The sequence below is a fragment of the Brienomyrus brachyistius genome, unplaced genomic scaffold, assembly GCF_023856365.1.
Source record: "Brienomyrus brachyistius isolate T26 unplaced genomic scaffold, BBRACH_0.4 scaffold58, whole genome shotgun sequence".
Classification (NCBI taxonomy): Eukaryota; Metazoa; Chordata; class Actinopteri; order Osteoglossiformes; family Mormyridae; genus Brienomyrus; species Brienomyrus brachyistius.
Genome location: NW_026042333.1, coordinates 341,652 through 354,176, shown reverse-complemented (window position 1 = coordinate 354,176; position 12,525 = coordinate 341,652). Strand labels below are relative to the sequence as shown.

The window sequence follows — 12,525 nt, the reverse complement described above, 5'->3', positions numbered from 1 at the left end:
TTGTTAGTTTATCTATAGTTTTAACGGTATCAATCGGTGAGTGGCTCTGTTTATCGATTAACAGGCACAGACACAAATGGCCACAAACATCCCCCTCCCCCCTCAATTTCACCCACTCCCTGACTCTAGGGAAAAGGTGGGGATGCGTGTTAGGGGGGTGGAAAGATGAGGGCGGGACCTGTAGCCGCTGAGTGGATGGGGTCTGTAGCGGCCGGTTGGGTGGGGCCTGTAGCAGCCGGCTGGGTGGGGCCGGTAGCTGCCAACTAGGTGGAGTCTGTAGCCGTCACCTGGGCGGGGCCTGTAGCCACCGGCTGGGCGGGGCCAGTAGCTGCGAACTAGGTGGAGTCTATAGCCGTCACCTGGGCGGGGCCTGTAGCCACCGGCTGGGCGGGGCCTGTAGCTGCGAACTAGGTGGAGTCTGTAGCCGTCACCTGGGCAGGGCCTGTAGCCGCCGGCTGGGCGGGGCCTGTAGCTGCGAACTAGGTGGAGTCTGTAGCCGTCACCTGGGCGGGGCCTGTAGCCGCCGGCTGGGCGGGGCCTGTAGCTGCGAACTAGGTGGAGTCTGTAGCCGTCACCTGGGCGGGGCCTGTAGCCGCCGGCTGGGCGGGGCCTGTAGCTGCGAACTAGGCGGAGTCTGTAGCCGTCACCTGGGCGGGGCCTGTAGCCGCTGGCTGGGCGGGGCCTGTAGCTGCGAACTAGGTGGAGTCTGTAGCCGTCACCTGGGCGGGGCCTGTAGCTGCCGGCTGGGCGGGGCCTGTAGCTGCGAACTAGGTGGAGTCTATAGCCGTCACCTGGGCGGGGCCTGTAGCCGCTGGCTGGGCGGGGCCTGTAGCCGCTGGCTGGGCGGGGCCTGTAGCTGCGAACTAGGTGGAGTCTGTAGCCGTCACCTGGGCGGGGCCTGTAGCCGCTGGCTGGGCGGGGCCTGTAGCCGCTGGCTGGGCGGGGCCTGTAGCTGCGAACTAGGTGGAGTCTGTAGCCGTCACCTGGGCGGGGCCTGTAGCCGCCGGCTGGGCGGGGCCTGTAGCTGCGAACTAGGTGGAGTCTGTAGCCGTCACCTGGGCGGGGCCTGTAGCCGCCGGCTGGGTGGGGCCGGTAGCTGCCAACTAGGTGGAGTCTGTAGCCGTCACCTGGGCGGGGCCTGTAGCCACCGGCTGGGCGGGGCCGGTAGCTGCCAACTAGGTGGAGTCTATAGCCGTCACCTGGGCGGGGCCTGTAGCCACCGGCTGGGCGGGGCCTGTAGCTGCGAACTAGGTGGAGTCTATAGCCGTCACCTGGGCGGGGCCTGTAGCCGCTGGCTGGGCGGGGCCTGTAGCTGCGAACTAGGTGGAGTCTGCAGCCGTCACCTGGGCGGGGCCTGTAGCCACCGGCTGGGCGGGGCCTGTAGCTGCGAACTAGGCGGAGTCTGTAGCTGTCACCTGGGCTGGGCCTGTAGCCGCTGGCTGGGCGGGGCCTGTAGCTGCGAACTAGGTGGAGTCTGTAGCCGTCACCTGGGCGGGGCCTGTAGCCGCTGGCTGGGCGGGGCCTGTAGCTGCGAACTAGGTGGAGTCTGTAGCCGTCACCTGGGCGGGGCCTGTAGCCGCCGGCTGGGCGGGGCCTGTAGCTGCGAACTAGGTGGAGTCTGTAGCCGTCACCTGGGCGGGGCCTGTAGCCGCTGGCTGGGCGGGGCCTGTAGCTGCGAACTAGGTGGAGTCTGTAGCCGTCACCTGGGCGGGGCCTGTAGCCGCCGGCTGGGCGGGGCCTGTAGCTGCGAACTAGGTGGAGTCTATAGCCGTCACCTGGGCGGGGCCTGTAGCCGCTGGCTGGGCGGGGCCTGTAGCCGCTGGCTGGGCGGGGCCTGTAGCTGCGAACTAGGTGGAGTCTGTAGCCGTCACCTGGGCGGGGCCTGTAGCCGCTGGCTGGGCGGGGCCTGTAGCCGCTGGCTGGGCGGGGCCTGTAGCTGCGAACTAGGTGGAGTCTGTAGCCGTCACCTGGGCGGGGCCTGTAGCCGCCGGCTGGGCGGGGCCTGTAGCTGCGAACTAGGTGGAGTCTGTAGCCGTCACCTGGGCGGGGCCTGTAGCCGCCGGCTGGGTGGGGCCGGTAGCTGCCAACTAGGTGGAGTCTGTAGCCGTCACCTGGGCGGGGCCTGTAGCCACCGGCTGGGCGGGGCCGGTAGCTGCCAACTAGGTGGAGTCTATAGCCGTCACCTGGGCGGGGCCTGTAGCCACCGGCTGGGCGGGGCCTGTAGCTGCGAACTAGGTGGAGTCTATAGCCGTCACCTGGGCGGGGCCTGTAGCCGCTGGCTGGGCGGGGCCTGTAGCTGCGAACTAGGTGGAGTCTGTAGCCGTCACCTGGGCGGGGCCTGTAGCCACCGGCTGGGCGGGGCCTGTAGCTGCGAACTAGGCGGAGTCTGTAGCTGTCACCTGGGCTGGGCCTGTAGCCGCTGGCTGGGCGGGGCCTGTAGCTGCGAACTAGGTGGAGTCTGTAGCCGTCACCTGGGCGGGGCCTGTAGCCGCCGGCTGGGCGGGGCCTGTAGCTGCGAACTAGGTGGAGTCTGTAGCCGTCACCTGGGCGGGGCCTGTAGTCGCCGGCTGGGCGGGGCCTGTAGCTGCCAGTCCCGTCAGGCTTCTCCCTCTGGGCTGCCCAGCTTCCTGCATATGCTCGTTTTCAGATCAGGTGGTGTAAAGGCACCTCAGGCACATTCCGTTTTTTCCCCACCCAGCTTCTGCATTCCCATGCATATATCATATATATGCATATATCGGGCAAAGCTAGTAAGGAAACTTTCCACGTTTTCCACAAAAATTAATCATTCTGGTTTGTATCTATTTCAAATTTTATGTTAATTTCCATAAAGTCAATATAATAACATTATGTAATACATTTCAACTAATACACGTCTGAAAGTATAATTTGATTAAGTGGTCCGGACGGGGTTAAAGTTGGCAGCTTCATGCCAGCGTCTGGTCGCGCCGTCAGGACGATTCAGCCAAAGCGCCTGGCCGCAGAACCACCCTGATGACATCGCGTCTTGGATCTGGCCGTGGTTTCAGGACAACTTCCGTAATCGCCCACCGACAGGAGCGATTGTGCAAACAGCACAGGATACGTGCTGCAACATGAGTGTGCGTCACAGAAAGAGAACGGCGCCCTTGCTTAGACGTGGGGGAGGATCGCCAATGTTCTTCACCATTATGGTTTCAGAAAGGTTGGAATGCCAGTGTCTGCGTGCCCCGGGGGGGGGGAGCGGTCACTTGTGTTCCCAACCACACAGACTATGAAGGGGGTGTCATCTCCACCTCATCGTTTAGAGTGACATTAAAAAAAACTGAAGTCACACTAAAGAAAAGCCCTCCTTACGCAGAATTCCATCTGCATTCAGACACTTAAGGAGGCAAGTGATTTAATCTAATTTACTTGAATCACTTTGGATAAAAGACTCAGATACCAATTATGCAAACAGAGCCTTACTAATCAGGTTCAGTGAGAGATCACTTTTAGCTGATTTCATTTTATTGAGCAGATGATTACAACCAAAGGTTTGTTTTTTTTTTTAAAGAAAAGTATGGTCCCTAAAACGAAGATTCGAACCAGCACAAACATAGTGTCCTAAGCTGCAAAAAATTCAAATCAAATTCAAATTTTATTTGTCACATACACAGTCATACACAGTACGATATGTAGTGAAATGCTTACACGACCGCCAGTGACCATAAAAGAGAATTAAGCTTGTCGTAAGAAATAAATATGAATAGAAGAAATACGATAGAAAAATTAAAACTTAACTAGAATAAAAATAGAAATAAAAATATAAATAGAAGTATACTGTACATAAAATAGAAGTAAAAATAGAAGTATACTGTACATAAAATAGAAATAAAAATAGAAATATACTGTACAATAGAAATTTTCTTTTAAATTGAAATTAGGTGGCGGAAGTATGGTGTGCAAGTATGCATGGAAAAAGTGTCTTAAGATGCCTTATTAAAGTGTCTTTGTGCAAAGGTCCAGAATGTAAACATAACCATGTGAGTTCAGATGTGAATGTAGATAATTGAAGACACACATCTTTAAGAATGTCACCAGCAGAGCAAAAAGAAACCATATGAACCAAAAATAAATAATACAAACCCACAAGCACATAGCCGTTAGCCGCACCCTCCTCTCAACCCCCGACACATTTTCTTGATGAGCCCAGTGTTGGACACGCCTTGGTGTGTCACACCAGAGGCAGATGCGAAAGCGGGCACACGCAATGCCCGGCGTAAGGCATGCTCAGCCTGAAAGGTACTCGACTCGTTCCCCCTGTAAGTGCCAAGCGCGAGTACTGATTCCCACACAGTGAGATCCTCCGCGGGATCATCGAGAGGAACCAGGTAGCGGAGAGCGACCGCTATTGCGGTTAATGATTGTGCAGTATGAAGGACGGAAAACTGAGAAAGGGAATAGAAAGCGAGGATAATCAGGAACACAGACTGCACATCGCGAGGTGTCGGCGCACACCGTTTGCTATAATCCCGGCAATTTTTTTAAGAAATTAATTTAATCACAGCGCGGTTCATACGGTGTTCATACAGCGTATACTCCTGAACAAGGCGTGGCTGTGCTCCCCCTAGGGGTGGGAGGGAGTCAGGTAACAAAGTTTCACACTAATTCAGGGCATCATTAGTTTAACCCGTCTCCTGCTTCCCCTTTATGTCCTTATATGTGTGCTTTACTGTTCCTTCTGTGAGGCATTAAGGTGTTTCCATCTCCTTACCGGTATACAGACAGTCCCAGCAGTAACTGAATAGGGCTTTGTTCAAGGGCCCAGCAATGAAATCACTCTGCCGACCCTGAGATTTGAATCCACCCTGATTTTCTTATCACAAACCCAGCACATTACTCCATTGAATCACACAGCGCCCCCCATCGCACAGGAGGTCACACTACATGCCCCGTTTCGGCTGTCCAATCTGTCTTGGACCTCCTGAATGACGGTGTTTCTGAACAGCATTGTGATGAGCTCCTGCAATTCCCCTGAGCCCAGACCTCCTGTATAAAATTAGAACGTATTAGTTCGTTCAGCTGGCTGGTGTGCGATTTTCAATTCGAGATAAGTCTGCACACACAACATATATGTAACAGTTTTATTACCTTGTAAATAGACTGGATTTGCAAACTACCCCAACGACATTGATGTAGCTAATTTTAGTTTTATAATGGAATAATATAGATTTGCCATAAATAATATCCTTTATTAATAATTACATCTGAGGGCTACAACCCTTCCTAGGTGACAGTTCAGGGCAATAGAAGGTGATACCTCCCACCTGTACACAGCGAAGCATGCAATCACACCCGACACCATGTACAATCTGCAATACACACTCTAAGTGAGTAAATAAGCACTACACTCCGTGTCAAAAAGAATCGCCCTGCGTTATTCACTCTCCGCAAACTCTGCTGCAACACTCGGCTAAAACTGCATCTGCACACCAAAAGGTAATTGCTGAAAAGGACGGTGACTCCCCTGGAGTGAGGCAATACCAGCCTCCCCGTCCTCCTCCAGAGACCGCCGTACAGTTACAGCTCTCAATGCGCGATACACTCCGCGGTTCCCTATGGGCAAACTTACCCCCTCCCATAAACTTACCCCCTCCCCTGTACTTGCCTGACTATCTTCACCCGCAGCTGACCTAATATCGGCGACTGGGCACACCGTGTCCCCCAAATCACATTAGTCGCGAGTGAACGGAGCGGTTCATCTCCAAGCACACACCAGCGCTCTCCCCCCGCGAGTCAACCCGGTCTCTCCTGTATCTGTCCCAGTCCTATTATAAAATGTTTCATATCTCATGTAATTTATTGAATAACCATATCCATTATAAAGTCACTTAACAAGGACCATGGAGCGTTTGTATAGGCCTGTGGAGATGGCGTGGAGATTAATTTGCAAGCATTACCACAGAGAACATCAGAGCTGTGGATGCAGACTGCTTATTGATAAGCATTACATAGCAGCTCCGCAGAGGAAACCAAACTCATAACTCAAGATATTTTGTGCTGAATCACTATATCTGGTGCCGTGGGTTAGTGGGGTGGGTAGCCTGAATGCTGTTGCTAAGCAAATAAAAAACATCAAACACTTGACTCACGCAACCAACAGCCCAGCAAATATCCAAGATCAGCTTGTACAATCAGATTGTGACTAGAGGAGGCGGGACCAAAACATCTGATTGGTTGGTCCCGCCTCCTCTAGTTGCTTGGACCCACCTCCTCTACAATCTAATTGGTTATCTCTCTGGACCAATCATTTTCATTTCTACCCTCAGAACTTTTTTGTGTAAGTAAAACTCCCACAAGTCCTTTGGACACCAGAAACCGCAGGGCAAAGATGGAGATTTGGAGAAAGTGTGTTTCACGAGGAAATCAATGGAGGTTTCCCTCCAGAAAACAAGGCACAGCTCCACCAGTCATCCGCAGCTATTGGGGGCCTGAACCACAGCCAGGTTCAGGCTAAAATCCACCTCCCTCAGGACAGCGACCCTGCAAACAGTCAGTGACGCCTCACTTGGCACTAATATCGCTCTGCATACGAGGACCAATGGGGATGACGCTTTGCCAGGCTGAATGGATCCTGCTTTGCTGATTGGTGTCTGTAAAAACACTTTAAAAGTGATCATCTAAAGTCGACTGTGACACTCCTAGAGGGGGAAAGGGCACCGTCAGCAGTCAGATTCATGCTCGTGCTGCTGCTGTGGACAGACCCCCTGTAACACTGCTGCAATCTTTCTGTATTTTGGAGAAAACGCAAGGCTCAGAGGTAGGAGTCCGGAGATGGGCCTCAGTGCTCTCTGCGTAGGGTAGCAAAGACCCAAAGGGAGAGTCATGCCGATCCATTTTGTTTTTAAATCCTATGCACAGGAAGATCTCCAGAGAATTGAAAGGGATCCTGGAGCTTGAGGACAGCAGCAGAACATCTCCACGGGATGGTTCTTAAAGTGGCCCTGCTAGGCTGCGTGGGTGTCGTCTGGCTGCTGAGGTTGGGGGTGGAGGGGGCAGATGCTGGAGATGGACGCAAAGGAAGGGTGAGTTACCCCCCGCATAGACCGACCGGACCCGACTCCAGCAGTGCTTCCCGCTGATATGAATTCAGTTTTCGACTGAGCGAAAGTCCACTGTGATGGAATAGATGGAAATGATCTGTACGCGTTAAAAGCCAGGCAGTGTCGCTTTGCCTACTGTGCTCTCTTAGGACACCCCTGCGTGACTGGGACACGGGTCAGGCTTTACAGTGGGCAGAAGGTCTCGGGACTGGTCTGTGCTTCACAGAGCATGACGAAATGGGCAGGAAACCATAACCCATAGCAGGTGCCAGCTGAAAGGGAGTTAAGTTCAGTCTGGTCAGGCTACAGTGGAGCAATCGTGTCATCCACCCACTGACTGAGCTAACACCATGGATGGAGCAACATTTAGCGGCAAAAAGCCTCTCTCATCAGGTCCTCCTCATGATTTCGGGATCATGCCAGTAGAAAGTCCAAAATGCCTCCGAAAGGAAGGGAAGGCGATGCCAAATCCTGCTAATATCATTAATGCTATTTTTAGCGTTAATGCTAATGCTGCTGCTAATGCTAATGCTGTCGCCAAATGCTATCTCTGAAGCTTTTGCTAACGCTAATGCTGTGGCTAATACTGTTGTTAACGCTATCGCTAATGCTACTGTTAACACACCGTTGGCCTCTTGAGTGGTGAATGGCCTGCTTCAACAGTGCAGTCATAAAGCAGCAGGCGTCCGTCACACAGCTGCCGTGTTTATGGCCTGAAGGTTTCAGACTTTGCACCCCCCAGGGGGGGTTGGAGGGTCGTTCCGTAAACAGCAAATGTTTGCATTTGGTTTGTCCTCCAACTACATGGTGTTACATCCGCTCGCTGTAGCCATGCTGTCACGTAGATTAAGCGAGGCTTAAAAACTCCCTTGGCGGATGAATAAAAAGTTTGCATCCATGTGTGTGGGCATGCACTGAGAGGCAGGTGACGATTTCCCGCTCTCCGGCATTCGAATCTGACCCCATGGGCTTTCGGTCTCTGCCTCTGTGTGATGGCAGGAACCGGTGTCTGCAGAAAGACTGATTCATCTGGGAGGGAGATGCGGCTCCTTGTGTCCCCTCATACACGCCAACATCAACCTCACCGGCATTGGCAGGTAAGCCTCAGCCCCTGAAGGCTGTCACTGCACCTTTCCATTAAGTGTATAAAATTTCAAAAAAGCATATTTTCTCAATGGGCAGCATGGTGGCGCAGTGGTTAGCGCTGCTACCTCACAGCAAGAAGGTCCTGATTTCGGTCAAGTGTAGGAACTTTCTCTGTGGAGTTTGCTGGTTTCCTTCCACAGTCCAAAAGTGAGCAGGATATGTTGATTTGTGACTCTAAGTTCACCCCCTAACTGTGTGCGTGTGCCCTGCGGTGTGTTGGCACCAGCCCAGGGTTGGATCCTGCCTGCGCCTGTTGTTACCGGGAAAGGCTCCGGTCTCCCCCCGCGACCCCAGTTGGGATTAAGTAGTTATGATGATGGATGGATGGATATTTTCTCAAACTGACAATAATCATAGCTGCAATTCTGAAAACTACTAAAATCGTAGTTGAATCACGTACATGCATTTGGGGAAACTGGGCATACAATTGACGGAGCTCACAGCCAATGAAAATGGGGGGAACACTAGAAGAGATGTCACATGATGGAACTACTGGAATATTTCATCCAATGGCAGCTAGGTCTCCAATCCTGACCTTTGTTCGCGTTATTTTTTAGTGCCAGGTCCATTTTTGAGTTCAGAACCCTGGACCCCGAGGGGCTGGTATTTTATGGGGACACACAAGGGGGCGCTGACTGGTTTGTGCTGGTGCTACGAGGGGGCGTGCCCGAAATGCAGATCAAGAAGGCGGACATCCTGAGCATGGTGTCCGGGGGCCCCAGGCTAAACGACGGAGAGTGGCATCAGGTAGGGTCTGGGGGCCATCGAGACACATAGCTGATTCTGTCCTCCGTCCTCTCTGCCTTCTCCTCTTCTCACTTTCCTGGGTCCAAACTACAAACTAGTACTCAGTTAACCAAGTAACTAAATCAGCTCTTAAAACTCAGAACTGCCACTTTTGCCACTTAACAGCTGGAGGTTCGCAGTGAGGGGAAGATTGTGGTTCTGGAGGTGGACCAGCAGGTGGCGCTGTTGGTAGGGCTTGACTCCCCACTGGCCAGGGTACAAGGCGACATGACGGGGCAGATACGCCTTTCCCTGGGCAGGATGCTGAGGCAAGAGAAAGAGCTTTTTGAACCGGTCAGTCACACATTCGCCGTTTGCTGTCACATGTCACTACGACTGCCAATCAGATCGTTCGGCTGTAGATGGGGCCTCAGTTATTATGTCCACTTTGTGGATTCAGGGGGGATTTTTTTCAGATTCACCACATCCCTGCATTCTCCTGTATGCTGATGTAAAATAGCCATTACACATCTTACTCTTACTCTTTCTGGATCTTTCCATGGCCCCAGCTGGTGCTGGCGATGGACGGTTGCATTCGACGGGGTATCTGGCTGAACCTCAGTGACCCGTGGGTGGCGGACCTTGACCCAAACGCTTACTCCTGTTTTCCTGACATTCAACCAGGAAGCTACTTTTCGGGGGAAGGCTTGGTGGTGTTCAACACCTCTGGTGAGACACACTTCAGTTTAAGTCCCACAAGCAGCAGTATAGTGCAGCTCATGATAACTCTGACTTAGAAGCAAGTGGAGAGCAAAATGCTATTGGTAAAATTATTGGTGAATGATTACTGGTAAAATTACATATCTGCAAGAGAAATGTGGTTTGTAGAACTTCAAGCAGTACAACTTTGGAGTACAAAGAGGTGTTTCTCAACCTGATCCTCAGTGACCATGTTTTAGCTCCCTCCCAGCTCCCTGCCAAACAGTCCACATTTCTGCTCCCTCCCAGCTGAGGGGGAGCAAAACATGGATTGTCTGGGGGTCCCAGAGGACCAGGTTATGAAACATTGTAGTGTGACAATTTAATTCTGACTTGAGTTACTCCTTACACAAAGACTAAGTTCCTCCTTAATGTCTGGCTACTAAAATGTGTTCAGCCTTGCCTTGGTCCATCCATCCACCCACCCTCTTCTACCTCCACCCCAGACTCCCTCTCTCTTCCTCCCCCCCCATTCCCATCACAGAGCAGGGACAACATAATTGTAGAAGTGGAAGGACACATGGAGGATTGGACTGGGTCTTTCCTGAACATCCAAACCCAAAGCCATAAGTCCCTGGTCACCGTCACTGTCAGAAATCAGACAAAGGTACATATAGATTCAAACACCACACACACACACACACACACACACACACACACACACACACACACACACACACACACACACACACACACACACACACAATCATATTGGTTTAGTAATATGGTAGCTTATACCTCTTATGTTGGCATATCACAGACCACAGAATTCCCTCACAACCCACCACGATAACACAGTGCTACAACTCCACATTTAATCTGCAGTGTAGATCACACAGGTACATTATACTTATAACACATCTCAAAACAATACGATGCCTGTCAGACAATAGCATTTCCACTTTGAACCAGCAGGGGCGCCATAACGTTCAAGCTCTACAGTAAAAGTGACGTTTCTGGCTTTGATGAATTATGTTGTCCTTACATAAATGATTAAACTTGCGCTTACTCATTGACTGAGTAAGTGGAGATTCTCGTAGAAAATGTCGTCCATAATAGTATGAATTCTGCTCCTCTTGCAGCAACTGGAAATAAAAGTGGACACACTGACTCACGTTATGCCACTGGTCGCGGGTGAGAATTCTCTGTCCCTGAACCTCTCGAGGCACCAGATCGACGTCCACTACGGAACCACGAATTTCATAATAAAGCAAACACCCCCGGGCGACCCACAGGATTGGCTGGCAGAGTGGGACAAAGGATTGTTCCTGGCTTTCGGGGGGGTGATGGGTAAGAGCTCACTGAGGTCATTTAGTCACTTATTAATCTTTGATAATTAGCTGGGGTCTCATAATAGCCTTTAGGAGTACATTGGGATCTCTTCACCTGTTAATTCTGATACAAATTCCCAACCAAAGGCATAAGCGAACTCAGTGGCTGCTTAGACCCCAGCGGCCACTAGGGGGCGCCCCTATCCGATCAGTCTGTCTGATGACTGAGGACAGCTAGCTTAATCAAATGTTGCTTAGGGTCCAGAAATGAGTTGAGGTGGCTCTGGAGATACATGTGGTCTCATTAGATCAGTGCCATATTTGCCAGGGGGGGGAGTGTGGTTTGTATGTATCTATCCCTTCGAAAGGCAAACAGTCTCAGGTGCATTTAACAGCGATTAACTGAAGTTTAATGAAGAGTATGTAAACAGTATGGTTCCATTTTTATAGAATTACTGACTGTCGCCTTTAGGTGGCTCCCTCCACAGCGGCTCTGAGTACTTACACGGCTGCATAGGCAAGATTAAAGTCCAGGACCGGGAAGTGGATCTGGACCGGGCCCTGTACACACACGCCTCCGTCACGTCCCACAGCTGTCCCGGCCCCTCAGACTGACGCGTGCCCACCCACAGAGTGAGGGACCTCCGGGTCAAACCACAACGGCAATAAGTTCATCAAAAAAAAATTAAGGAATAAAGAAAAGAAGAAAATATTTCTTGGCTTAATACTGAACAAAGTGTACTAAAAAAGGTTCTGAAATGATTTACCTTAATAATAAACAACAGTAACATAAAAAGACCAAAAATATATTTGTAGAAATAATTAACCAAATAAAGTTCATACTTTTTTAAATTGTCAAAACTCTCTCTTCACTTCCATCATGTCTAAGCGACATGGTATTTATTCTGGTCAGACAATTTGCAAAATGAAGCCAGGACAGTGATTCCTCGCCCAGGCAGCCTCTGCTGGGGGTTGGAACAGTGATGTCGCACTCTTAGAGGAGGATTCATCAATAGCCTGTTAGTGAATTCATCTCTAACATTCACGGGCTGCTCCACACCATATGACGCCATAATGCAGGTGGCCCCATGACTACCACTGACTCTCCTTGCTGTTTTCTGCGACATGAGCTCATTTCTACCTGGTTAATCATAGCTCCGACCACAAGAATGCACCTGTGTTATGGCCCTCTCTATTACTCACTGCTGCCTCCTAATGGATCCTGTTATTTCTACATACATATTAACTTTACGTATTTCTAAAAAACAAATACAGTAGATTTCAACATTTCAGGATTTGTCCTAGAAAGATTAATGTCAGTTATGACCAAATAAATGCATACGTATATCCATTTTCTAAACCAGCAATGAATAAGCCATCAAAACAATAAGCATTTAGACATAAATTTAGGCTTCCGTGTGCCTTCAGGTTCCTGGGATAAAGGCTCCAGACACTATGCAAGTCTTTAGGTGTTTCTCAATGCCAAGAATGCAAAGATCATAATGCGGTTTTGGCTACTTAACTTGCCTCCCAAGAACGAAGTTGGGGTGCAATGAATT

The 12,525-nt window shown here is 50.9% G+C and overlaps 2 protein-coding genes across 2 annotated transcripts; one reads left to right on the top strand and one right to left on the bottom strand.

Moving 5' to 3' along the window:
* Positions 1–108: 108 nt before the first annotated feature.
* On the bottom strand, positions 109–2,713 carry LOC125724913 (uncharacterized). Its single transcript, XM_049001379.1, has 4 exons — positions 2,695–2,713; positions 2,184–2,627; positions 1,344–2,111; positions 109–1,055 (listed from the first exon to the last, which is right to left on the bottom strand). The coding sequence occupies exons 1-4, from the start codon at positions 2,711–2,713 to the stop codon at positions 109–111; spliced, it is 2,178 nt and encodes a 725-aa protein (XP_048857336.1).
* Positions 2,714–6,558: 3,845 nt separating this feature from the next.
* LOC125724965 (sex hormone-binding globulin-like) lies at positions 6,559–11,827 on the top strand. The gene is made up of 9 exons (XM_049001466.1): positions 6,559–6,781; positions 6,883–7,046; positions 8,064–8,161; positions 8,768–8,957; positions 9,123–9,290; positions 9,506–9,665; positions 10,142–10,302; positions 10,778–10,985; positions 11,439–11,827. Exons 2-9 carry the CDS (start codon positions 6,948–6,950, stop codon positions 11,579–11,581), a joined length of 1,227 nt encoding a protein of 408 aa, XP_048857423.1. The 5' UTR covers positions 6,559–6,781; positions 6,883–6,947; the 3' UTR covers positions 11,582–11,827.
* The last annotated feature ends 698 nt before the right edge of the window (positions 11,828–12,525 follow it).

Bases quoted from the DNA above. Each gene is read 5' to 3' on its own strand.
- LOC125724913 (XM_049001379.1), bottom strand. The intron at 2,112-2,183 runs GTGACGGCTATA...GGCCCCGCCCAG, and splicing joins TGGCTACAGGCCCCGCCCAG to GTGACGGCTACAGACTCCAC. The intron at 1,056-1,343 runs GTGACGGCTGCA...GGCCCCGCCCAG, and splicing joins TGGCTACAGGCCCCGCCCAG to GTGACGGCTACAGACTCCAC.
- LOC125724965 (XM_049001466.1), top strand. From the start codon at position 6,948: ATGGTTCTTAAAGTGGCCCTGCTAGGCTGCGTGGGTGTCGTCTGGCTG. The intron at 8,958-9,122 runs GTAGGGTCTGGG...GCCACTTAACAG, and splicing joins ACGACGGAGAGTGGCATCAG to CTGGAGGTTCGCAGTGAGGG. The intron at 9,291-9,505 runs GTCAGTCACACA...CCATGGCCCCAG, and splicing joins AGAAAGAGCTTTTTGAACCG to CTGGTGCTGGCGATGGACGG.